This window comes from Chinchilla lanigera, unplaced genomic scaffold (assembly GCF_000276665.1).
Source record: "Chinchilla lanigera isolate Chin_1 unplaced genomic scaffold, ChiLan1.0 scaffold00183, whole genome shotgun sequence".
Classification (NCBI taxonomy): domain Eukaryota; kingdom Metazoa; phylum Chordata; class Mammalia; order Rodentia; family Chinchillidae; genus Chinchilla; species Chinchilla lanigera.
The window spans coordinates 747,035-773,198 of NW_004955584.1; the positions used below are offsets into that span (position 1 = coordinate 747,035).

The 26,164-nt window shown below is 50.1% G+C and overlaps 2 protein-coding genes and 1 long non-coding RNA gene across 3 annotated transcripts in view; 2 read left to right on the forward strand and 1 right to left on the reverse strand.

Annotated features, from left to right (window-relative positions):
• The window catches only part of LOC102028147 (vomeronasal type-2 receptor 116-like), a 12,689-nt gene extending 7,206 nt beyond the window's left edge, over positions 1-5,483 (forward strand). Inside the window, exons 2-4 of the mRNA XM_013509871.1 lie at positions 1,273-1,482; positions 3,164-3,287; positions 4,392-5,483. Of these exons, the coding sequence (XP_013365325.1) occupies positions 1,273-1,482; positions 3,164-3,287; positions 4,392-5,359 (1,302 nt within the window). The 3' untranslated portion in view covers positions 5,360-5,483. The remainder of the gene's footprint in view (positions 1-1,272; positions 1,483-3,163; positions 3,288-4,391) is intronic.
• Positions 5,174-13,753, reverse strand: LOC106147578. Its single transcript, XR_001232517.1, has 3 exons — positions 8,548-13,753; positions 8,119-8,323; positions 5,174-5,249 (listed from the first exon to the last, which is right to left on the reverse strand). It is a non-coding gene; the product is annotated as an uncharacterized LOC106147578 (long non-coding RNA).
• Positions 13,754-17,163: 3,410 nt separating this feature from the next.
• The window catches only part of LOC102016964 (vomeronasal type-2 receptor 26-like), a 45,934-nt gene continuing 36,933 nt past the window's right edge, over positions 17,164-26,164 (forward strand). The window contains exons 1-2 of the mRNA XM_013509867.1: positions 17,164-17,468; positions 22,831-23,628. Of these exons, the coding sequence (XP_013365321.1) occupies positions 17,325-17,468; positions 22,831-23,628 (942 nt within the window). The 5' untranslated portion in view covers positions 17,164-17,324. The remainder of the gene's footprint in view (positions 17,469-22,830; positions 23,629-26,164) is intronic.

Sequence of the window (26,164 nt, forward strand, 5' to 3'; positions counted from 1 at the left end):
GCACTTCGGATGGTCCTGGGTGGGCATTCTGGTCCAGGATGATGACCTTGGGCAGCAGGCTGGCACTTTGGCCGTAGAGTTAGGGATAAAGACCCCCTGCTAAACCTGCTTTCTTCAAGAAGGTATTGCAACCTGGAGGCCTTTGCACCACAGATATCCATGTCCTTATCCCTTATCTCCTCATGCTGCAGCCCATTCAGGGCTTTCCCTGTGGCTTCTCCCAGCCAGTGGGCCCAGGGTGATACTTCATTGGACTTTCATAACTGTCCTCAGAGGAAGGGTCACACATGAGGTCTTCTTCTACAGAATCCAGAGGTTGGGGGCCAACCTGACAGTAGAAAGCATGTCGCTGGCCTGAGGAAGGCAGTACAAGTGTCTGTAAAGCTTGGATTTTTAACCTTCTTCCCCAATGTATGATGTCTACTGTCTCTGACACAGTGCCATCTGATGCACGGGAGGACAGGGAGGCTGTAAAGGGCATCTTCTCCACCTACTCACACAACAGGTGCACATCTTCTGCCTGGAGTTGGAAGCCTTCTCCTGGGATATGCTGCAGATCAGGGAAGCCATGTGGAGACAGGAAGGAAGGGGTGCTATTATAACCTTCATTCTAATTAAGAGACCTCTATTGGCTGGGGACTGAGAACACATATGGCTTTGAGTGGATGGACAGGACAGTGAGGGTGTTTGGCTGTGGGGCAGGGCAGAGAAATTAGAAATGCACCAGGATGAGATATGTGCATGTGGTGAGGTGGATGGCGGGGTGGAGAATGAGTGGAGAGAACAGGCTAGCTCTCAGGGAGAAGGAATCTGAGATCCAGCCTGCACAGGAAGCTGCTTTCACGGGAGGAGAGTGGTGGCTCCAGGGGCACCCTGGGCCAAGGCCCTGCAAAGGACAAGAGCCCAGGCAGGACTGCAGCTGGGCTGGGAGCAGGGGTTTGGCTGCAGAGGGCCTTCCATGGATACCTGCATGGAGAATGCATTGAACTCAGAATAGGACGTGAAGCTCAGGATGGGACACAGCAGACATAGTGTCCTGGGTTCCTGCCGCCATGAAACAGGTAATGAAAATTTAATTGATGACCGCCTTATAGCAGTAAGAATGATCTGATTCATTACTGAATATGGCTCATTTTTAAACTGCCCTTCTGATTTTACAAGTGCAAGTGCAACGTTTTCCTGGCCCCCGGCACCAGTTGGTGCTGCCTGGAGCTCCACCTGCCATCCCCAGCCGGGGCCCTGGCCAGGCTACATGTCAGCCTCCTTCCCCAGCTCCTTCACGCCCTCAGGAAGGTGCGCTTCCAGACCCCTGATGGGACCCACATGGCGTTCGATGCCAATGGAGATTTGGTGGCAAAATTTGACGTTCTCCAAGGGCAGCAGAGCCCGGAGGGCCAGTTCCACTTTGTCCACATTGGCACAATGGACTCTCATCACTCTTCAGGGGACAGAATGATGATCCACTTGAAGGACAATGTTCAGGTGGGTCCCTCGGCTGCACAAACGATCCCAGTGCTGCAACCTGCGAGGGGAGTGAGGTCCTGAGAGGGGGTGATAGGAAATTAAGAAAAAACTATACATGCATACTAAAAGGAAAGCTGAGACCAGGTGGGACCTGAGCCTCTGATGGGGAGGTAGTGACAATGTCTCAAACCCAGAGTCCTCATTTATACAAGGGAGAAGGAGGGAAATATATGATGGAGTCAAAAGTGCAAGGTCTCAGTATTTTGCTGAAAACACTGAAAGTGAAAACATTCTCAGAGCTGTCTGTACTGTAGTTAACAAGGAAGAACACCAAAGCGAGACACCTGCTGATGTGCAGCTGAGCTAGAGGTCAGCTTGTTTACACAGTCTGCCTCTGGCATTCCACATCCTTGGGACTGGCTTTGCTCTAGTCTCAAGGAGTTTGCCGACCTCAGGCTCAGCCACGGTTCATCTGCTCCCCACACCCAAGCCTAGGCCTCTGAGTTGGGGAAACTCAGGTTCAAGGCTCTTGTCGCTCTGTGAGGCATGAAGCGGATCTGGCTATAAATCAAGCCTGCTGTAGCTCAGCCATGGTGCTTGTACATAGTGGACTCTTCCATGGGGGTGGAAAGGCATTTACTCCCCATCAAGCCTAAAATCACTGACCTGGGTACAGTGGCGCATACCTTTCATTCCAGCTTCTCAGGAGGCTAAGGCAGGAGACTTGCAAGTTGAAGGCCAACCTGGGCAATTTAGTGAAACCTTGTCTCAAAATAAAAAATGAAAAAGTATGGCTGGTGATGTCACCTGGGGGGTAAGGTTCTTATCTCGCTCTCTCTAGTAGAGAGAGAAGAAAGAAAAAAGAAAGGAAAAGAAAAAAAAAGAAAAGATGAGAGGCACACTACTTAGGTCAACTAGGTCAGCATCAGGTGTAGTTCATTTTCTCCACATCTGTCTCAGGGTCAGGCTCATGGGCACCTTGGAGGTCACAACTCTTCCTCCACACCCATCCCAGGCAGCACTGAGAAGGCAGAGCAGGCTTCTCCTATGACTCACTGACACATGGTCTTACTGCTGGTGTTGGTGTCCCAGACTGTTTTGATCCAGGACCACTCTAGTTCCCTCCTCTGCAACCTGGTCTGGCTCTGTCCCTCCAGCATCTTCAGCATGGTGAACTTGGGTTACCATTTGCAGATCAGAGCTCCATCCCTGAATCCTTCCTCCGGGCACACAGCTGCATGTTCAGAGGATCCTGTGGGCCTTTCCACGAGTATGGGCTGAGGCTACTGTTCTTTTCTGAAGAACACAGCACTAACTCTTCTATCTGAAGCTATGGTTGTGCAAATCACACTGTGCCAAGGTGTACATGTTCGTGTGTGTGTGTGTGTGTGAGTGTGTGACAGAGAGACAAAGAGCGAGATGGTTTGGACCCAGCACCAACAGTTCCTGATGTGGGACCCAAGAGCGATGTGCACAGGTTATGGTGAATGTCACCTTCACGCCAGGAGTCAGGTGGACCCCCTAGAACAGGTGCTCAGTGCCTTTCTGTGTGGTTCCTCTGTCTGGCTCCTGACAGCAGACAGGACCTTTCCCTGCACACTGCCTGTTCCAACACGGAAGACACCTATCTGCTCTGTGGAATCAGGCCACCCCTAGGCCCCAAAGAAGCTCTCTACTGATGCCTTCACATTGTCCCCAGGTGCCCAGCTCTGTCTGCAGCACAAGCTGTGAACCAGGATCCAGCCAGATCCCCCAACAGGGAGCTCCCCACTGCTGCTTTGAGTGCCGGCCCTGCCCGGAGGGACAGTTTGCAGACCAGAGAGGTGAGTGGGCAGCTGCATTGTGGGGCATCAATGGCAAGTTGCCCTCAGACCCCTACTCACATGGGGTGCCGTAGGGCCTCCATTCTCTGGGAACTTTTGGTGCACCCTAGCTAAAATTCCACTCTCACAGTTATACTCTGGAAAATATGTCCTGATCTGCAGCCCACGGACAGCCATGGTGTAGATGGTGCCCCAAGGAACCCTCCCCTCATGCGCACTCTCACCTCTGCCTAGCCTACAGCAGGGTGACCCTGCCCTGGCCACCACATTCTGACCCTCAGGCTTTCTATCCATGGAAGGCTCAGTGAGACACCTGTGCATCTCACAATCTCTGCTGTTTGTGTGACATCCACTCCCGTGGGTTTATGGTAATAAATTCCACAATCCCTGGCCCCTTATGCCCCAGAAATACATTTCCTCCCAGCGCTGGAGGTAGAAGTCTGGGATCTTGATGTCAGTGAGATGGGATTCTTGAATCCTCTCTCTTGAACTTGTACGTGGCCATGTTCAAGTGTACTGAATAGCAGTTTGGGGTAGAAAATGCCCCTCGTGTCTTCCCGGGTTCCCAGTCCTTTCTTCTAAGGATTCCAGGCATGTTGGATTAGGCTCAACCCAGTAACCTCATTGAATCTTCATTTAATTACTTCATTACAATTTTCTTATCCACAATTACAAACACTTTCTTATGTTCTAGAGGTCATGACTTCAATAAATGAGTTTTGAAAGACATTATGCAGACCAAAACACTTCTAATAAAGCAAGGACCACAATCAGCAGCCCAGCCTAGTCAACATAGTGACTTAGGGAGACCCTGTGCCAAAATAAAATCTAACAAATGGGCTGAGAATATAGCAAAGCACAAAGGCCTTGGGTCCAATTTCTTGTATAAAAACAAAATATTTACAACCATATAAATATGTAGGGCCTGCATTTTTCCTACTGCCTCTGACTCTTAATGCCATCTTCACTTTAGGGGTGACTAAGAATAACCCGTAGATATGGAACAACCAGAGCTGCTCCTCGAGGGCCTGGTGCAAAGGGACCCTTCCAGAGCTGCTCTTGTGCAAGGGGCATACCTAACACGGGTTCTGTGTGTCTCCACAGACATGAAGAGCTGTCTTCAGTGCCCTGCAGAGCAGTACCCAAGCCAGGCCAGAGACCGCTGCCTTCCCAGGACAGAGACCTTCCTGGCCTTTGACGAGCCCCTGGGCCTTGCGATGACCTTGATGGCACTGACACTGGCCAGCCTGGCATGCCTGATCCTCGGGGTGTTCCTGAGGTTCCGGCACACACCCGTGGTCAGGGCCAACAACAGAGCCCTCAGCTACGTGCTCCTGGCCTCCCTGACCCTCTGCGCCCTGAGTCCCTTACTGTTCCTTGGCCGCCCCTCGCCCGCCACCTGCCTCCTGCGCCAGACCACCTTTGCCGTGGTGTTCACTGTGGCCGTGTCCTGTGTCCTTGCCAAGACCCTCACTGTGGTAATGGCCTTCAGGGTCACGAGGCCAGGACAGAGGGTCCGCGTGTGCCTAGGACCCGGTGCCGCCGCCTCTGTGGTCCTGGTCTCCTCCCTGACACAGGTCATTCTCTGTGGGGTGTGGCTGGCCACCTCCCCGCCCTTTCCCCACAGGGACGCAGCGTCGGAGCCTGGCCGCCTTGTGCTCCAGTGTCAGGAGGGCTCTGGTGTCGCCTTCTCCTGCGTGCTGGGCTACCTGGGCCTCCTGGCCACAGGAACCTTCTCTGCGGCCTTCCTGGTGCGGGGCCTGCCCGATGCCTTCAATGAGACCAGGTTCCTCACCTTCAGCATGCTGCTGTTCTGCAGCGTCTGGACAGCCTTCCTGCCCCTGTACCACAGTGCACGGGGCAAGGCCACGGCAGCTGTGGAGGTCTTCTCCATCCTGGCCTCCACTGCAGGACTGCTGGGTGGCATCTTCCTCCCCAAGTGCTACCTCATCCTGCTGACACCTGAGAGAAATACCGCACCCAGTTTGAGACCCGGGCCCTGGGCTCAAAGCGGCTGTGGGAGTCTCCTGGGACCAGCACTCTCCCCGGGGCCGCAGCACAGCCCCATCTGAGCCAGGCCTCCAGACAGCAGCCCGATCCTGGCTCTAAAATCTTGGTTTCTATTCTGACTTGGAGAATTTAGTATCCATCAAGTGATACACAGATAAATGACCGTGATCTAGGGGGCTGGGGATTTAGCTCAGTGGCAAAAGCGCCTGCCTGGCAAGCGCAAGGTCGTGAGTTCGGTTCCCGGTACCGGAGAAAAACCAAAAAAAAAAAAAAAAAAAAAAGACCGTGATCTAGCCACGAATTAGATAGTATGTGTGATAAGAAGGATGAAAGGATTAGTGGATACTACAGCATGGATGAACCTTAAAAATGTTATGACAAGTAAAAGAGGCCAAATGCAGAATACCACACAGTGAAAGATTATAGTGGCTTGCAATATCCCAGGAGGGAAATCCATGGGACACAGTGTCATGACTTTCTGGTGTTGAGGGAGGAGAGTTTCCGGTGATGAGGAATGGGTGCAGACTTTCTTTAGGGGATGATGAAGTTCTCAAGTTGATTTTGGTCACAGTTGTCCAATGTGTGAAGGTAGTAAAAACTATGAAACTGCATACTTTAAATCACTGAATTGTGTGTTTTAGAATTTATATTTCAATAAAGTTAGTATTTTATAAAAGGAAAGGAATTGTCAATCATAAATGGTGAGTTTCCATTATCTCTATTTTTTTGGTAGTATTTCGACAATAAGAAATAATTTAGGCAGGGTGTGGCAGCACAGGCCTGTAATCCCAGCACTTGGGAGGCTGAGGCAGGAGGATCGTTGCAAGTTCAAGACCAGCCTGGGCTACAAAGTGAGCTCAAGGCCAGCCTGACCTGCACAGTGAGACCTTATCTCAAAAAGACAAAATAACAACAATAATAATAATAATAATTTAGCAAGCACTGACATACAGTAAATAGCTCCTAAATGCAATACCTAACAACCATAAACAACAGAATATAATTCAGCAATAGTAGCATAGGGTTAACTAAGTATCTAAAAATTTAAAAAACCTCATAGTGATGATAGTAAAGATGAAGGGGTGGGGAATAGGAGAATGAATGTAGCAAAAGTTGAAAAATAAAGAAAAATAACATGAGAAGGAACAATGTAAGATAAAGGATCCTATTAAGGAGGAAAGAAAGTTAACAGAATTATATAAAAGCAACAGAATGGAACAAAAAACAGCACAATAAAGGAAAAAGAAAAAACACAAAAATTAACGAAAGAGGGAAACCAACATCCCCTAAAACCAACGAAAAAGAGACTAAAAATATTCCTCCATGTGTTTTTGTTGTCATTTCTTTTCTTTTTTTCCTTTTTTGTTTTGTTTTCTTTTGAGATAGGGTTCACTATGTAGTTCTGGCTGGCCTTAACCTCACAATGCAGCACAGGCTGCCCTCCAACTCACCATGACCCTTCTGCCCCGCCTCCTGACTGCTGGGTTTATAAGCCACCACACCCACCACACCCAGCTTCCCCCATGTTTTTGTCGGAGCAGTTTCTTTCCTGGGCCTGCAGGACTGAGCCAACCAGACAGAAGGGAAGGACAGTTTGTCACTTCTGAGGCCTATTTTGTTTCCACACTGACATTTCTCTGCACCAATGCTAAACTCTGCCCAACCATTCCCACTGGGATTGGTCATCCATGGTTTCAGTCCCAGGGTTTAGCCACGCTGGCAGATCCGTGTTCCTGTTCCTGTGGGAATAGTCATGACTTTCTCTGCCTAGCTCTCTGGCCTATGGCTTTATGAGCACCAGCCTCACTCCAGAGGCCCACTATGCCTCAGACTGTGGTAACCTTACAAGCCAAGGTGTACCCTCCCTCATGCTGCTAGATGGGAAAGTAGCCAGTCCCCTTATTTCTGTGCTGGCCGTAGGCAGCTGCCCATGAAGGCTCATGCAGACCACCAGACTGAGCCAGCAATTCCAGACCCAGCCACCTCTGCAAGTCAGGCATGACAGGCCTTGCTTCTCACCATGTAGGCTGAGGCACCCATGCCCTTTCCAGTCTGAGCTTAAATTTCTCACAGTCTATGTGTAGCCTGTGGTCTGTCCATGACTGTCATGTGTTCATCTCCCACCCAGTCACTGCAGTAGGGTGGCACCAGGAACACTCAATGAAGCTGCACTGTAGCTCAGTCTTAAGCAACCCCTTCTCAAAATGGCTCCTGAGTAAACCTTCTCAAACATGGCAGGTGCTGGACTGGATTTCTCCAACTCCAGCCTGCCATCCAGGCATTACTTTCAGAGTAAAACCTCACGCTGCTTTGCAGCTTACAATTTACAAAAGATGTGGGCTCTTCTTGGGGCTGGCACTCCTGGTCCAGTATGTTGTATCTCCAAGGAGCTGCTGACACTCTCGGGGCTTACCTTGTGTCGGCAGAGGCAGGTCCTCCTCCCCGAAAGCTAGAGGATTCCAGACTATTGCACTTTTTGCCCTGACTTGCGCTCCATTCCTCCAGCTTTTCTAGTTTCTAGGTTTCACGTCAGCTCCCTCCTGATTCCCAGAGATCTAGTTATTTTTTTCTCTTCACCAAGTGGTCTCAATTCTAGGACCCAGAGACACTGTACTTTTCTGCCCCTCTTCCCTACCTGTGACACTGTTCTGGTCAATGTAGCACAGCCATGAGGCCCTGCATGCTGCTGGATACACCCCCAGGTTCACTCTGGGGACCGCGAAGGCTCGTGGGCTGGCAGCTGCCAGGCAGCAGCCCCTGCTGTGAGCACGCAGGGAATGTGGTGTCAGGGGGAAGTGTCTCCATCCCGCACTTCAATTACCTGCCGGACCTCAGGTTAAGCAGGGTCTAGGGTTCTTCAAAGACATGGAGGGCGGATCCCAGAATGTGAGCGCGTGGCTGGTTGTCCCACCACTGCGGATGCTCAGGGTTCTTTCCGTGCACCTCTCTCTGGCTGGGCTTGTGCTCAAGGACAACGTGTGTCTGAGTTCATAGCCCCCAGGCTCTTCCTCTTGCCAGTTTCTGTCCTATTGGTCCCAATGCAATGGTTTAGGTCTTCTTTTGTAAACAGCGTATGTGTTTTGCTAAAAATTTGCCAAAATAACCTCAGCTCTTTGCACTGCAGTGGGAAATGCAAGAGACTTCCACTGTTGCTGTGCCTCTGGGTGGTAGTATTATTCACCCCACACATACACTGGGGACTGAACCCAGGAGTGTTGCACTCAGGCATAATCACAGCAACTCCACCCACCTTCAGACTCTGAAACAGACTGTGTCCAAGTCGGTTAAGTGGCCCAGAACAGACTGGCACTTGTGACCTCCTGCTGCAGCCTTGCAGAGTGCTGGTATTACAGGCGTGCATCAGTACACCCAGCTTCGTGTTATTTTCAAAACTGATAAAAAGAAAAAAAACTGATAAATACTTGGACCTATGTGTGGCATACAGATATATAGATGCATGTATATAAGACAATTATGTACATGACCTATATTATATTCCACACATAGGTCATGTACGGAATAGCCTTATTCTATTATGTACATGAGCATCTACGTAACAGTGTTTAAATCAGGCTGATCAACGTATCCACTGACTGTGGTCAGTCACATGCATGCTGGTGAAAAGCCGGCCATGATCCCAACAGATTTCCTGCTTGCAGGCAGCAGGTCTACCCCGCAACCCCCGTTGTCTGGGCGGCAGCACGGCCGGTCTGCTGCAGCGTCCTGCCCAGCAAGCTCTCGTCTCCCTGACCCACATCACAACCATCTTTTGTTCCTGCTCGGGATCCTCGGTGTCCAGCTCCCGCACTTCTGCCACTTCCCTAGGTGAGGGCACCTGCTCCGTGGGGCTGCCCAGAGGATGCAACTTGAGGGGTAGTGGGAGGCTCAGACGCGCCCCAGCCCTTGCAGCTCCCCGAGCTCCACCTGTGGAGGGTTCCTGGACCCTGGGTTCTGTGAGGTCCAAAGATCCAAAGGCTCCAGGGGCCTGACAGTCTCTCGGAGGCAGCTTGAGTATGTGGCTTGGATGAGGCCAGACAGATGTGTGGGAACCAGGGGACTATTGGGCACAACTGAGAAACAGCAGCAGATGGGACGCTCACTCAGAACATCTTTGTGTACGTGTGTGCGCATGCGCGCGCACGTCTGTGTAAGCTTCTTGAACACGACAGGAGGGAGACGTTCACTCACCAAAGGCTGCTGTTCCCAGGGCTTGGGAGCAGCACAGGGCAGACGGGACATCAGTCAGACCAGCTCGGTCCTCCTGGGGCCCCAGCTGCCGCTCCCACCCCTGCTCTCGAGGCAGGCCTGCGTGGTGCTGGGAGCTCACCCAGGAGCCACTCTGCGCCAGAACCCCAGCACCTGCGCCACGTGAGCACTAGGCAGGGCGAGGCGCACGGAGGGCTGGGGAAAGAAGTGACCAGCAGGTGGGGAACACAGAAAAGACCGGAGTTTTTTCAGATCAGGGAACGGTGCCAAGAGAGGCAGTGGTGAGTTTCCACAAGGGGAACTGCATAGTCAGGGTGAGGGGCTGGGGTTTTATGAGGATTTGGGGATGGAAAAACCTCTGGGCAGCAACATCATCATCTAAAGGATGTTTTTGTGTGATCGCTTAGCACCTTACACATCTCCTAGAAGCACCCGTGTTGTGTTTAAATTATGCTTCCAGTTGTGATTCCAAGGCCACTCTGCTCTGGCTCACAGAAGGCCTTCGCTTTAGATGAGATGCGGACAAGGAGGTCGATACAGGTCTTTTAGAGGACAAGGGTTGGACTCTGGGAGGAACGGCCGGCCCTGACATCAAAGTTGGGCTGCTGTCTGAGGCTGCTACCAAGAGCAGGATGTCTCTGCTTGCAGCTTGTCTGTTCAGGGTTTGCATCCCTTTCCTTGCCAGTGAGTGGCTACTCGGGCCATAGCCACTGGCCACACACACCCAGAGCCGGCCCCTGGACCCAGAACAGCTGGGAGCGAAGGCCGCGGGCGTGCTGTCTGCTCCCTCCAGGCTGGCTCGGGCTTAGGGAGCGGCAAGCGCTCTGCCCAGCACCTGGCTGAGGCTACCTGAGGAGAGGTGTGCAGTCTGCCCCGGGACAGTGCCGGCAGCTCTGGGCCAACGTGGGTGCTGGCAGGCGGCAGGGATGGAGAGGCCACATCAGATGGTGGCCCGCCCTGCTCAGGATCCCAGGTGCTCCCTGCCTCTTTGTCTTGGCCACCAGCACCCACAGAATAGCCCATCGGGGCTTGAGCCAAGGAGGAACCAGCAGCTGCAACAGGGCCTTTGCACTCCTGTGGTTCCCACCAGATCTGATGAATTCCCACGCATGCCATCCGCACCTTGCTGCCTTCACACCCACCCAGCTCTGAACAAACCCTTATCCTTGATTTAGCTCAACACCTACCTCCACCTCATTCCACATCACACAGCACACATCCTCAGAGGAGCCGGAGGACTGCTGCATTCACGGAGTAGCCATCTGGCCAGCAGAACCTCCCTGGAGGATGGATGGTGCACTACACCCAGTGCACCTGAAATAAGGAATTGGACTCTGACATTTTAATTCACTGAAGCAGAAACACCTGGTTGCTGTCCACACACTACAATGTGGCAGTGGCCACCTGTGCCCTGGGTGTCACCTCTGCTGTCCTCTTTACACTTTCTGCCATGTCCTGGCTGAGGGAGGTGGGCATGAGGCAGAGGCCTGGAGGAGAGATCGAAGGCAAAGGAAAGGGGAAGGGCAAGGAAACACCTTCTCCAAACTCGATACCATGACCCGTAACTGAGGAAGCCATTAAAAACCATGAAAATGAACCGGGAGTTCTGTTTTGTAAACATTTGACCTCTGTGGTGATCCACTGGTGCGAGTGTGCACTGTCCAGGCCTTCCTGGAAGGGTTGGTGGCAGCTTGTATTAGCAAGGACATTCTAGAAGCTCACATTGGCATTTACCCAAATGTGGACAAAAAATTTACTACATTTACTACAGAAGTGCCAAAACCTGGTGGCATCCCTTGCCTGCCTCCCATCCCATGTGTAGCATTCAACTGTGGGACACAGTAGCTGTCCCTATTTGTTCAAGGGCACGGATGCAGTGTCCTGACAGAGCCTCCTGGTGGCCAGCAAGCCACATCAACCTTTCTGTGACTCTCCAAATGGTGGCCTTTATTTGCATGGGGGACCACCCTACCTCAAACCTTTAGGATTTTCATGGGAGAAAGCCATGATATGACAAGTGGAAAGGTGCCCTCCTGGACCTTTGTTTTTTCTTTTCTTTTTTGAGTTCGTGAGGATCAAACCCAAAGCTGTATCAGCAGGGTATGACAGGTTTGAGACAAGGTATTATAAATTCACTAAAGTGGCCCAGGCTGGGTTCAAATTTACAATACTCCTGCCTCAGCCGCCCAAAAATGTTAGGATTACAGATGTGGTCCACCATACCCAGTATGTTTTTTCAAATGGACTGATTTCTGCACCTCAGGTTGAAGTGATTTCCACAGGTCCGAGTGGTTTCCTCTTTGAAGGTCAAAGGCAGTATCTTCTCTCCATGCTCAGAAGCAGGACCCAAGTGGACCCCAGGTTGGAGGGTCCTGACATAGAGTACATGTCAGGAAAGATGGGGTTGAGAGGCTTGTGGGTGCAGAGACCTGTGGGTTTCTGGGTTGGGGGAGGGGTCTCAGGCCAGTGTGGGGTCCTGGAAGGTATAGGAGTATCTACGAGTCACTGGGCCATGGAGGACCAGGCAGCTGCCCTGGCCTCTGCTAGGGGGAGTGAGGAGGGCTTCACAGCTGGCACCAGGCCCCTGACTCCAGCGACTTGTCTGAGGTTCTGGGATGGGGAAGGGAGCTTTGTGGGGGCCAGGCAGCTTGGGGCGATACACGGGGGCTGCAGGACAAAGGAATAAATAGGTGAAGCCACACTTAATCCCGGCTAGAAGCTGAGACAAGGGTATCACCAGCTCAGGTCCAGCCGGTACCACTTGGTGTATTCAAGAACACGTTGAGCATTATAGCCAAACCCTGCTTCAAAAGAACAGAAACAAAATTTTCCAAATTAAAAAATAAAAATATTTATCTGAAATATATTCAAAGTATTTTAAATAAAGTAAATATGGCACACAGTGATAGTAACAATATTTGCTGTTTCTTTGGAATTTAAGTTTAACCGCACCTTCTACATTTTTACTCACTAAAATTGGGAGCACTACTCTGGGGTTCAGTTACATTAAAAATTACTTAACTACTATGTTAAAGATTTTAATATACTAAAGCTGAAACAGCAGTACTAACAATAAACGCACTGTTATCTGAGATTCAAGTCTCACTGGGCTTCATGCGTTTTGTTTTGTCTGCTGCTTGAGGCAGGGTCTGGCTCTGCATCCCAGGCTGGGCGGGAACGCATTCCAGTCTAGGATTACAAGAGCGGGCCACCACGCCTGGCTGGTCATGTATGTATTCTTAAACTAACTGAATTCGAACGAAGTTTAATAGTTACATGGACTGCAACATGGATTCCATTCCTTTACAGTGTTTGATATTTTCTCGAATTAAAAATTTTAAAATTTCAGCTAAATCTGACCCGCAAATGAATCTTTTGGCAGAAGCTAATATGACAGGGGCAATCTCTCCCAGAAAAGCACACGGGGAACGCACAAAGCGAGAAACCCCGTCTACTCACAAACTCCAAGCGACACCCTGGAGAGAAGCACCGAGAGGCCGGGAGGGGCGGCGCCTCGCACGACCCCACGCGGCGCCCACGCTCCTCGCAGCGAGAGCGTGAGGAGGGCGCCGCGCTGAGGTCGGGGGTTCCGGCCCACTCTCGCGGTGCGCGGCTGCGCTCACAAATACACGTCCTGCCCCGGAAGTAATAAATCTGGGCGGTCTACGCTGAGACACTTCCCTGGCCGTGCTCACATCCGTGCTCACATCCGGCGCGCACGCGGGAGGGACGCGCTGCCCACGCGCGGCTCCCGGACCGGCCCCGCCCCCGACGCGGCGCCACCCGTCGCCCACGGAGCGCTAGCCAGGCCCACACTACTCCGGGCGGGAGGAGGCCGGCGGGGGAACCCGGGCGGCGTCCGACTGGGCCCACCGTGCTAGCTGCTCGGTCCGCGCTCGCCCGCTCTAGGGAGGGACAGACCGGAAAGCCCCAAACCGCCATCGCCGGCGAGCACCGAGGGCTTCTGGGAAATAAGGCCCGCGCCTGCGCGTGGACGATTGGAGGGCGGGCGACGGGAGAGTGGAGACCCGGAAGTCGCTGCCGAAGGATGCTGGGAGTTGTGACTTGCATTCGCCCTGCGGGGTGCTGGGGGTTGTGGTCACCCCACAGCGCAGAAGTCGCAGCCTAGCCGCAAGGTGGCGTTGGCAGTTGAGTTCCACAGTGGGCGTGCTGGGAATTTTCGGCGGCCAGAGGGGCGCCAAAAGCTGTGCACTAAACACCCAGGCTTTCAGGAGCGTGCCTTCATGACCAGTTCCTAGAAACAATTTTTAATATGAGTGTGTGTAGGGGCTGGGGATTTAGCTCAGCGGCAAAGCGCCTGCCTGGCAAGCACAAGGTCGTGAGTTCGGTTCCCGGTACCGGAGAAAAACCAAAAAAAAAAAAAAAAAAATGAGTGTGTGTAATAGAAATATATGGAGAACTGGGTTGCCGCATTTAGCAAATAAAAATACAGGAGAATTGTTAGTTAAATATGAATTTCAGGTAAATAATGAATACTTTTTGGTGTGACTGTGTCACAGTAGTATATCTGAGGTATGCTTGTACTAAGTACCATATTAAATACTTTTTTTATTTTAAAGGGAATAAAAAAGCAAAATAACAACAAAGACAAAAATAATAATGATACAGGATTTCAAAACAAAACAATAGGAATTAACAATGGTTGTTATATTACATACTGTTATCTTCAACGAAGTTGCTTAGCTTACCAGATGTAAGAATAGTACATCTTAGTTTCGTTATGTCCCAAGATCTATTTGGACCAGAGTTATGCTTAATTCTAACACCAAACGTTTTTTAAGTGACTAATGTTTTATCATGGTTTTAATGTATTGTAAAAGTATACATGGGACATGTATTTAAAGTATTTAAAAACTCGACTTCAGATGGGGTGTGAGATGGCACAGCCTCAGACAAATCTGGGCGGGGCTGCTGTGGGCAAGAGGAAGCCTGGGGCTGCAGACTGGAAGGAGGGGGCTCAGTTGCCCATGACAGAGCCCAGCACATCCTGGACATCTGTGCGCTGAGTGCCGTGTGTCTGTCCGGACGTCCTGGTCACAGGGAGAGCAGGTCAGCAGTCAAGACCTTCAGGAACCACCGTGGAGTGGCAGCACTTGGAAGAAACCAACAAAGCCTGGAAATAGAGTCCCACGAGGAGAGGAGGCCACCTGCACCGGGGACCTGGCTGTGTCTCTGTCACCTGTGGGCTGCTGGTCCGGGAGGGCTTTGTGTCAGCACTGGCTGTGCACAGAAATCCCCGGGACCCAAGTGCTGCTCAGGGCTATTATTCTTGTGAGTCAGGCCCTTCTGTGGACAGTCCCGTGTCCTGTTCTCAGGAGTTGGAATTGGCCTGGCCCTCGGGGCAGAGGTGGCTCATTGTGCACTTATAGCTCTGTGACCCCCTTGGGAAGGGGCCCTTGAGAACACCTGACTTAGTCTGTGCTGAAGTCAGGAGGGACAGCTCTGACCTTTTAGGACACCTGGCACCTAAAGCCACATGGGAGCCGCCTTGGAGACAAGCAAAGGTTTCCAAACATTTCGTAAATACCAGCAACCTTCTTCCCAGTGAAATCTAACTGAAAATTCAGTTTCAAAAACAGATGAGGTCAAGGCAGAACTGCTGTGTTGGTCAGGGCCAGAAGGGCAGGAAATGGGGTTCCTTTGGCGGGTGATGACAGTGTCTGGTGTGAGGTCATGATGGTTGTGCAGGCCTGGTCCTGAGACCTGAACATTGCAGAGAGGCAGCTGTCATATTACCTACCCTTGTCTGTGTGGGTTCAGCCCAGGGGCTAGGGCTTCTGACTCAGCAGAAGCCAGGAGTCTGGGTTCTCTGGGGCACTGGACTTATTTGGGTCTGGTTCTCCCCCTTGCCCAGTGCTGGGTGATGTCCGAAGGTGTTTGTTCTGAGATAGAGATGTTAGTTGGATCTCCACTGTGCTCCCAGGAGGCAGATCCTGCTAAATTCTCAAGATACTCGGGGTTTACAGTTCAGTGCTCTGGTGCACAGTTGACCTTGCACGTACTGGTGTGACCTGGGCAGGACCATGTGTCCACTCACACCTGAGGTGGCGATGACATTAGGTAGCTTCCTTCCTTTACAGATCCATGGCTGCAGCTCCTGAGCTGGGATTCTGACTTTCCAGCTCTGTCCCAGGTCCTCACAGCCCAACCCCTCCTGACACCAGGCATCCCTGACGCAGAGCCCTGTATCCCCACTCTGTTCTTTTTGGGACCTCCCTGGGGGCCACCAGCCAACTGAAGCTCTAGGGACACCCAGTCTCCAGACTCACTGTGCTGCCACCCTCAGGAACCAGCATAGATTTGGGCCTGTGGGTCCTCCATTCAGCTGGGCCACCTCACTCCCTGAGGTCTGCAGAAGGTGCCCAGAGCTTCAGGCTTTCATCAGGAGAGGGAGCCAGGGAGGAAAGGGGAATTCTAATGGCCCTGGGCCTTAGTGACCCAGGTGAAGGATGTCTCTATAAGACACCCAGCCCCCTTCCTGCACACCTGAGGTTGCCCAGTCACAGCAGGAGATTGCTCCGCATGCAGCCTTGCAAGCATGAGGCTCTCTGTCCCACTAGCCATGCTGGCATGTGCTCTCTCGGTGGCTCCTGTGCCCATGGGCTGGCGGCTGCCAGGCAGCAGCCCCAGATTTGAGCGCCCAGGAGATGCGGTGCTGGGCGGCAGCTTCTCCATTCTGCAGTTCCATAATGTTGTCCAGCTGGACTTCAGGACACTGCCAGCAGGGCTGCCTTCCTCAGGGTGAGTGGGGCCCCGGTTGCCCAAAGCTTTGGTGGGCCAGTGCCAGCACCAGGGCTCTGCCTGGTCCTCTATCACCTCTGATGTCGCATCGCTCTCTGGCCTGGCCCCGGTACCTGTCTGAGCTAATGGGTCCAAGCTTGGGCGCTCACTCTTGTCTCTCTCCATCTCTGGTGCTGAAAACGAGGCCAGGTGAGAGGTAGGAGTTTCATTACTGAGTAAATGTGGGTTAATACACCTCTTCCCGAGCTGTAGTCAGAGCTTCTCTCTGCCTGTTTTCCCTTTGCCAATTTCAGTCTTCTGGGTCCAAATGGCTGTTCTTTTGTGAACAATATATGTGTTTAATATTGCTAAAAAGTGGGCAAAATGACCACTGCAGCACTTTGCATTCCCAGCAGAACCAATGAGATTGTGTTGTTCCACTGTGACCATCACCGGTATTGTAATGTGTGTTCCACCTGGAGATTGACTCCAGTGATTCACTCTGAGCAACAATCAGAAACCCCCTTCCATCTTTAAATTCTGACACAGGTGGTCTCAAAGCCACCAAGTTGTCACAGTGAATTGCAACTTGCAACCCTCTTGCCTCAGCTGTGTGGAGTGCTGGGATCGCACGCATGCACCAGTGGAAATATGCATCAGTTCTCATGCAATATAATCACCGATGCTGTGCTCTAGACCCTGACTCTTCCTTGCTGACCTCCTGACACTCTGTGCCTGTTTCTGGCATTATCCATCCTGTCTCCCACCCCTGTGTCTCTTCTGAGTGATGCTGCCACGCTCATCTGTGTGCACAGGTTCTGTGAGGAAGTGTGTTGTCTCCGTCTTGCATGTTCCATCCACACAGCCATCATTCACTGCCTGCCTGCCCCGTCTTCCCTCTGCCCGCTGTGACCTTGGGCTTCTCTCCTCAGCGTGTCCAGCTGGGGCTACCGGGTGGCCCAGAGCTTCGTCTTTGCTGTGGAGGAGATCAACAGGAGCACCCACCTGCTGCCCAACCTGACACTCGGCTTCTCCATTCGCAACTCCGGGGACTCTGTGCACGGGGCCCTGCACGAGACCATGGCCTTCCTCACGGGGCAGGAGGACCCCGTCCCCAACTATGCGTGCCACCTCGGTCCACCCCGGGCCGCCCTGGTGGGGGACACGCGCTCGGCCCTGTCTGTGGCCATGGCCAGGCTCCTGGGGCTCTACAAGTTTCCCCAGGTGAGTCCTCCCCAGCGCTGTCCCTTCAGAAGCAGGGAGGATGGCGCTGAGGCCGAGGGGGTGGTGGCACTGAGCCGCCGTGCTGTGGGGAGGTCCCTGCTGTCACATTCCACACCTGACTCTGCTCTCCTCCACGGAATCTCACTGTGGGAGAACGCTGGTCCCACCACACGGGTGAGCAGGCAGCTTTGTATCAAACTCAGTGATGGTCCCAACTCACCCAGCCAGGAGGAGCTTCAGCTGAGGCTCAAATCCAGGAAACTGGGTAAGGCGACCAGCTTCACCTGTACCCCATGGGTGTCGCTGAATTGCAGACCCTCCGTGTCGTTCCCAAGACAGCGGCCATATGAGGCTGCCACGTATCCCACTGCCAATATGAGCTCTTATTTTTAAGAGAGGAATGGAGATGTAATGTGTAGCATGAATCCACCTGTTCAAGGTGAGCACCTTGATGGCTTTTAGCACTATCAGCGTGGCAACCATGGCCACCATCAATGTGAACGTTTTCCTCACCCTGCAAAACATCTCCAAACCCAGCAGCCAGCCAGTAGCACCACCCACCCCAAAGCCACCCATCTGCATTCCATCTCTGTGGACCTGCCTTTGTGGACGTTTCCCTGGGTGGGATTAGACAGTGTGTGGTCTGGGACTGGCATCTTCCCTGGGCAGTGTCACAGGTCATCCACACTGTGGCCAGTGTCAGAGCTTCACTCCTTTTTAGTGACAATTTGTATTCCCTCTGTGCACAGACCTTATCTTGTTCACCCACTCGGCAGGTCATGGGTGTTTGAAGCGCTTGTCCTTCGGCTCCTGTGATGCTGTTTCTCTGCATGTTCACATCGTCTTGAGTGTGGGGTAGAATCACTGGGCCCAGTGTTACTCTTTTGAATTAGTGTAGTGTATTCCTTGGCCCCTGTATGACGTGACATTCGCATCAGCAGTGTGCAAGGATCCCATTGAAGCCCACCTGGTTTTTACCTGTGAAGCCTACGAAACTGAGTGAGTCCCTCTGTCCTTGCCGCCTCCTGTGAGGAAGGTAACTGTGCAGTGGAACCTGACAGTGACAGAACTGGTTGCCTGGTGTTTCTGAGAGGCTGTGTGGTTGTAGTGCAGGGCTACAACCAAAGGGCTGTGATGATTCCTGGTAATATTTCTTGCACTACTGGAGTTCTGTTCGGGAAATGTTTGCCTGTATCTACAGCTTCAAATGTTTTCCTACTTTATCTTTCAGTAGTTTCAGTGTTTCTGTTTTTATTTCTAGGTCTTTGATCCGTGGTGATTTGATTTTAGTACAAAGTGAGAGATATGAGCCTGGTTCCATTCTTTGTGTTTCTCACCAGTTCTCTTAGCACTGTTTGTTGAATAAGCTGTCTTTTTCCTGTGAATCTTTTCAGTTCCTTTATCAAAGGTCAGGTGGTTCAATAAACCTGGGGTTTTTGTCTTCCCTATTCTATTGGTCTACATGTCTATTTTTATGCTGTTTTTCTTCCTATAGCTTCATTGTATAACTTAAAATCCAGGATTATAATTCCTCATGCTTTTCTTTCTGCTAAGGATTGCTTTGGAATTCTCAGTCCTTTGATTCTATACAAAATTTTTCTATTGATACATGTTCATAGTACATTATGATTACATTTATCATGGAGAGTTGATACATGTACGTGACTTTTTCAATTCCTTTCTTAAGCCCTCCCCTCCCCTCTCTCTCCCTAACTGTAGCTCTTGGACCTCTTTATGCATATATTTTTTCCTTCTTGTAAATACATGTTTGTAGTAGACGACGATCACATTTTTCATGGGGACTTGGTGCATGTACACGGCACTTCGTAATCCCCCCTTTTTTATTAATCTCTTTGTCTCCCCTCCCTTATCCCTCCCTCTGTCTTTAAGTTTCCTTCCCAGATGACAAAGATCCATTTTGTTATTTACTGCTGTCTGTTCTTTGTTTTGTACTTTATTTTTATATTGGCGTTCTCATGTAAGAGAAACTGTGTGCTATTTTAGCTTGTGTGTCTAATTTACTTCAATTAACATTGTGTTCTCAAGGTGCATTAGGACTGTGTTTTCTAGTTCTATGAAGAATGTTGTTTGTATTTTGATAGGAATTGCATGAGAAGGATGTATTATTTTTGGCAATATGACCATTTTGACAATATTGATTCTGCCTAAGAATAGGGGATGTCTTTCCATTTTCTAATGTCCTCTTCCATTTATTTCTTCAGAGTACTATAGTTTTCATTATAGAGGTCTTCCACTTCCTTGGTCACTCTTATTCCAGGTACATTATTTAACTTTTTTTGTAGTTACTATGGGTGCAATCACTTTCTTGATTTCTTTCACTGAGGGTTCATTTTTAGTGTATAGAAATGCTGTTAATTTTTGTTAATTTTTAATTTTGTATTAAATTTTAATCTATTTTGTATCCTGCCACCTGGACAGGCTGCCTTATCAGCTCTAGGGTTTTCTTCTGGCATCTGTGAGTCTTTTGTATGGAGGGTCGTGTCATCTTTAAATAAAGATAGCATGACTACTTTCTTTCCTGTAGGTACCTCTTTTATTTCTCTGTTTTCCTTCCAGTTTCTCTGGCTAAAATTTGGTTACTCTATTGTGTAGGACTGGTGAGTGTGGAAACACTTGTGGTGTTTCTGATTTTACGGGGATGTAGTCAGCTTTTCCCCAGTTACTATGAGGTTAGTTGTCAGCTTGTCACAGATAACTTCCCTCAGTTTGAGGTGATGTCTTATACGGATATTCTTCAGAGTTTTCATCATGAATGAATGTTGGGTCTTTTTTTCTGCATCAGTTGAGATGACCAAGTGATTTTTATCCTTAATTATATTTATGTAGTATATTATATTTCTTGATTTACAGATGATGAACCACCCTTGGATAACTGAGATGAAGCTGACTTGGTCATGATGTATGATTTTCTTTTTTTTTTTATTTTAAAGATAAAAGAACAAAAACATATTGGGTTTTGGGGGGGATTTTTTTTTATTTTGAAGATAAATGATTTTCTTTTTGAAATAGGATTTCGCTATGCAGTTCAGGTTGGCCTTGAACTCACTATGTAGCCTAGGCTGGCCTTCAAATATCATGGTGATCATCCTGCCTCAGCTGGCAGAGTGCTGGGCCTACAGGTGTGCACCACAACATCAGGCTTGACTTGTGATCTTTCTGTGAGGATTTTTGCATCTGTGTTTGTCAAGGACCATAGTTTTCTGTGTTGTGTGTGTTCTGGAGTTTTTGTTTGCTGTCTCAGTGTAATGTTGGCAGGAATGAGTCTAGCAGTGTTCTTTCTGTTGTGACAGGCCAGTTCACCAAGAAAGGCACTCACAAGAAAAACCAAAAAGACCAGGAAGGAACAAAGCTTTATTAGAGCCAGCTGACGGATCGTTCCCTAACCCAAAGTTAGAGATGTCCCTGCAGCCCAGGGTCTCATCTTTGTTTTAGTACATGTCAGGTTTCCATAGTAACCATTACTTCATTTTCAGGACTCTCACAAGAATGTCACATAATTAGCACAAAGTTTACCTTCCTCCCAGGAGGTCAGACAACCAAATTCCAATGACCTCAGTGGGTTCACTTTTAACCTACCTCCCAATTTGCTTTGTTTGTTCTGTTCCCAATTTATGGCTTTGCTCTGCTGTTACTCAAGTAGATAAGGGTAGGTGGGTGTGGGGGTGTCAACTACAGCTTAAGTGAACTCTAAGTGACCTCTCTTACTATGAAGTTAAAACCGAAAAATGGAGTTTCTCTTGCCCTATCATTTCCCCTTCAATTTTGTGTGAGAGTTTGAAGAGTGTTGGTATTAGTTCTTCTTTGACGTTCTAGTAGTCAGGGGTGGATCCATTTGGTCCTGGGCACTTCTTAGTTGTGGAATTTTGGGCACTACATAAATTTTGTTGCCCTTATTGGTGTGTTCAGGATTTTTCCATCTTACTGGTTCAGTCTGGTAAATCACGTGTCTAGAAATCTGTCCCTTTCTTCCAGATTCTCCAGTGTATCAGAATATAATTTTTCAAAATCATTTTATATATTCTAGACTTCAGTGGTATCTGTTGTGATTCTAACTTTTTATTTCTAAATTGCATTGACATAGCCTTTGCTTCTTTTGGTTAAGTTTGGTGAAAGGCTTATTGATCCTATTTATTCTTCGAAAGAACCAAATTTTTATTCATTAAACACTCGTATTTTTGTTGTCATTGTTTTGAGACAAGGTCTTTCTGTGTAGTTCAGGCTGGCCTCAAACTCACTATGATGCCCGGGCTGGCTTTGAATTCCATTGCACTCTCCTGTCTCAGCCTTGAAAGTGCTGGGATTAAAGATATTTATGACTATGCCCTGCTATCACTTGTATTGTTTTTAGTTTCAATTCCACTGATTTCCACTCTGATCTTCTACAATTTCTTTCCATAATTTTGAATTTGGATTGTTCTTGTTTCAATAGAACCCTGAGATATATCATTATTTAATTTACTTTGGATCACTTTTTCTGAAATAGGCACCTCAGCTCAAAACTTCTCTTAGAACTGATTTTGTTGTCTCCCAGACATTCTGATACATTGTATCTACATTGTCATTTGGTTCTGAATTTTCGGTTGGCTGTTGTGAAGAATGTGTGCTCTGCAGTTGTTGGGTGAATCATTCTACTGATATCTGTTCAGTTAATTTGCTCAAAGATGTGGTTCAACTCTGATATTTCTGGGGTTTTTTTTTTTTGTCTGTTTTACTTGTCTATTTGTGAGTAGGGGTATTGAAGTCCCTCATTATGATTGTAATGGCATCTATCTGCTTTATGAGAAGTAGTTTTTGCTTTATTAAATTGAGGGGGTAACCCTTCATTGCATATATATTTACGATTTTTATTTCTTGCTCTAATTATTCCCTTTAGGAATATTTAATGACCTTTTGTCCATTGTGATCAGGTTTCTTTTGAGGAGTGGAGTAATTACCCCTGTTTGCTTTGGGGGTCTGGCTGCAGGAAGTATGATTTTCCATCCTTTCACCTCTAGTCTATGTGTATCTCTGTGAATGAGGTGTGTCTTTTCAAGCAACATAATGTTGGGTTTTGGTTGTGATTCAAACTGCTCGTCTGTGTCTTACCTTCATGTTTCTCAAAGGAGCAATTGTGTCCCAGCTCTGATCCGGCCTGGGTGAACAGCTTCTTTGCTGCCCAGGAGTGAAGAAGAGCATGGGACATACTTCTTAGAAGGACAAGTCTGAGAGGAGGTGTGCCCCGCCTCCTGGCGAGCTGACCCCCTCCCCCTGTCCTCATTGTATCTGCATCCTGAGTTTAGACCAGTGACAAGCCTGTGTCTGAGTCCTGGTCCTCCCTCCCATGCCCTGCTCTTCCCCATAGGTCAGTTATGCATCCACGCTGCCCAGCCTCAGTGACAAAACCCAGTTCCCCTCCTTCCTGCGCACTCGAGCCAGTGACCTCGTGTCTTCCTATGCTGTGACCCAGCTGGTGCTGCACTTGGGATGGTCCTGGATTGTCATCCTGGCTCAGGACGATGACTTTGGGCAGCAGGCTGGTGCTCTGGCTGCTGGGGAACTCGGAAAGGCAGACATCTGCATCGAATTCCACCTCTCAGTGCCTTCCCAGCACTCCCCTGAGAAGATCAGCACTGTGGTGCAGAAGATGCAGATCAGCACTGCCACAGGAGTCCTGGTCTTCCTGAACAACTCTAACTTCAAGCTCATCCTGCAGAGCCTGCTGGGTGTCCGTGTCCTGGGCCAGGTCTGGGTCAGCGAGGGCCTCCTACACACGGCACTTGCCCTGGCCATGCCGGGCATCTCTCGGGTCCTGCGGGGTGCGTTTGGCCTTCTGTGCCACAGAAACCGCGTACATGGGTTCCCTGAGTTCTTCGCCAACCTTCACCCAAGTCGGACCCCAGAGGACATGTTCCTGGGGAGGTTCTGGGAGGCCACCCTAGGGTGCAGGTGGCCGCATGGGAACGATACAGTGTCTGGAGCTGTGCAGCTGTGCTCAGGTAGCGAGAGTCTGAGCGGCCATGAGCATCCTTTCCAGGATGTGAGTGAAGTGGACATCGCATACACGGCTGTGTACAGTGTCGCCCACGCCCTGCAGGATCTGGTGTCCTGTGAGCATGGGGGTGGGGTGTGTGCAGACCCCCGGCACTTCCATCCCTGGCAGGTGAGTGGGGTTGCTGGGAAGGAGAGTGGACGTTTCCTGTGCAGTTGCTGAGGTCCACAGTGCAGATGCCCATCTACAAGGATGCCTGTGCCTGGAGCCCAGAGGCAACCGAGTGGAGCCCTGGACCAGGAGTCCTGGGGCCATGCTAGTTGTGTGACCCCAGATGGGTCCCACCCGTGGGGGGCGCAGCCTAGTAAATACAGGATGCCTGGTGAAATTTAGATTTCAGATCTACAATAAATAGTTTTTTATTGTCTTCTCAAATTTGAGTTTGGGTAATCAGTGAGCAGTGTTTAGTATAAGCATGATGCAAATTTGAAAAATACAGAACAGCAAATAGCATTTATTATAAGTGACCCAAATGTTCAGTGTATGATTGAAAGTTTTCAGTGCTCCCCACAGTTCCAAATATTGTATGTACTGAAGAGTCCTTTTTTCTTTTGTGGTACCTGGTATTCAGCCCTGAAATGCTCTGCCCCTGAATTTCATTTCCAACCACATTTATTATTTATTTTCCCACAGGATCGCCCTGTGTTACCCAGGCTAGAAAGGAATTTGCAATCTTCCCATCGCAGCTTCTTTCAGGGCTGGGATTACAGGCGTGTAACACCACATCCATTTAAGGGTCATTTATCAAAATCTGAAATTCAATGAATGACGATGCCTATGTTTCATTTGGTAAAAATAAGTTTTAGAATAAGTGGATTTCAAATATGGAGTGACATATGCTTTTATTTTTAAAAAGTCCTTTTTATGGTATTGTGGACCAAACCCAGGAATACGTTACTGATGAGCCTATTCCGCAGCACAGTTTTTCTTTTATTTCAAGACAAGGTCTGGTAAGTCTCTAAGTTGCCCAGGCCTTCTTATTTTCCTGCCTGTGTTCAGTTATTCTCCTGGCCAGCTCCCCTCTGGAGACCAAGGCTGCATGCACAATTGTTCTCAGGCCAGCACTACCTCAGTGGCATGGACAAGGGCATGTCCTGTCAAACCCACTCTGTGAATATGCCACATGCTGGGTAATATCCCCACCGTGGGTCACATCCGTATCCTCTCCCTCCACCTTTGCCTGACTGTACTTACCCAGGGCTTTACCTGTGGCTTCTACCACCCAGTGTGCTCAGCCCAATACCTCATTAGTCCTTGATGCTGTCCTCAGAGGAAGACTGAGACATGGGGGTCTTCCCTGAGTTCTATTGAACCCAAACAGGGGCCCATTCATCTTTAAAAAACAGGCTGCTGGACCGACGCAAGTGGCTCCAAAGTCTGTGAAGGTTCGATTTTTAACCTTTCTCCTCAGCAGTTGACAGCCACTGTTCCTGACCCACTGCCTTCTCACAAGAGGGAGCAGAGGGAGGACACAACAGTGCGTCTTCTCCACGCCTCAGGCGCAGATGAACATCCTTAGGGTGGAGTTCAGGAGCATCTCCCGGATACATGCTGCTGGCCACCAAGGCCAGTGGAGGCTGAGAGGAAGGGGGCACTGTCCTGACCTCCCCTCGGATCACGGGGCTTCTACTGCTCAAGTACGAAGGACACATGGGGCTGTGGACGGATGGACAGTGGGTTATGCCTGGCTGTTGGGCAGGGCAGACACGGTAGAAATGCATGAGGCGTGATATCTTCATGCTGCGATGTGGCTGAGGAGACCAGCCCTGGGTGAAGACAGACCTGAGCTCCCGCCTGGACAACAGGCGGCTTACGCTATGGAGGAAAGCCTACCAGTGGGGCTCTACTGGCCCCACCTAGGGGAGTGGGCAGGAGGAGCGACAGCTGGGCCGGGGAGGTCAAAAGACTGGGCTGGGCTCAGCAGGGTGGGTTTTCTATGGATGTCTCATGCCTGGAGTGTGCCCTGAGGTGGAGAGGACGGGAGGCTGAGGGTGGAGCACAGCAGGGCCGATGGTCCTGGGTTCCTGCCTCCACAGAACTGATAATGAAAGTTTAATGACTGCCTTACAGAGATACGGATTTGTTGTTAGATATGGTTTATTATTAAACTTTCCTTTTGAGTTTACCAGAAGTTAAAGGTGGAACATTTTCCTGGGCCCTGCACCCCATGTGCCTAATGGACCGGGTGGCCTTACGTAGAGCTCCACCTGCCATCCCCACCCGGGGCCCTGGCCAGGCTACATGTCAGCCTCCTCCCCCAGCTCCTTCACGCCCTCAGGAAGGTGCGCTTCCAGACCCCTGATGGGACCCACATGGCGTTCGATGCCAATGGAGATTTGGTGACAAAATTTGACGTTCTGCAAGGGCAGCAGAGCTCCGAAGGCCAGTTCCACTTTGACCACGTCGGCACCGTGTACCCTCATCCCTCTTCAGGGGACAGAATGATGATCCGCTTGAAGGACGGCGTCGAGGTGCGGGCCCTGGCTGCATGAATGGTCTCAGGCTGAGCCCTGGGTGGGGGGAAACTCAGAACCGGGGTCCCTGTCTCTGTTGGCATCATGAAATGGATGTGGCTGTAAATCAGGCTAGTGGTAGCTCAGCTGTGCTGTTTGTCCGTAATGGACTCCAGTGATGGTAGAAAGCTGTT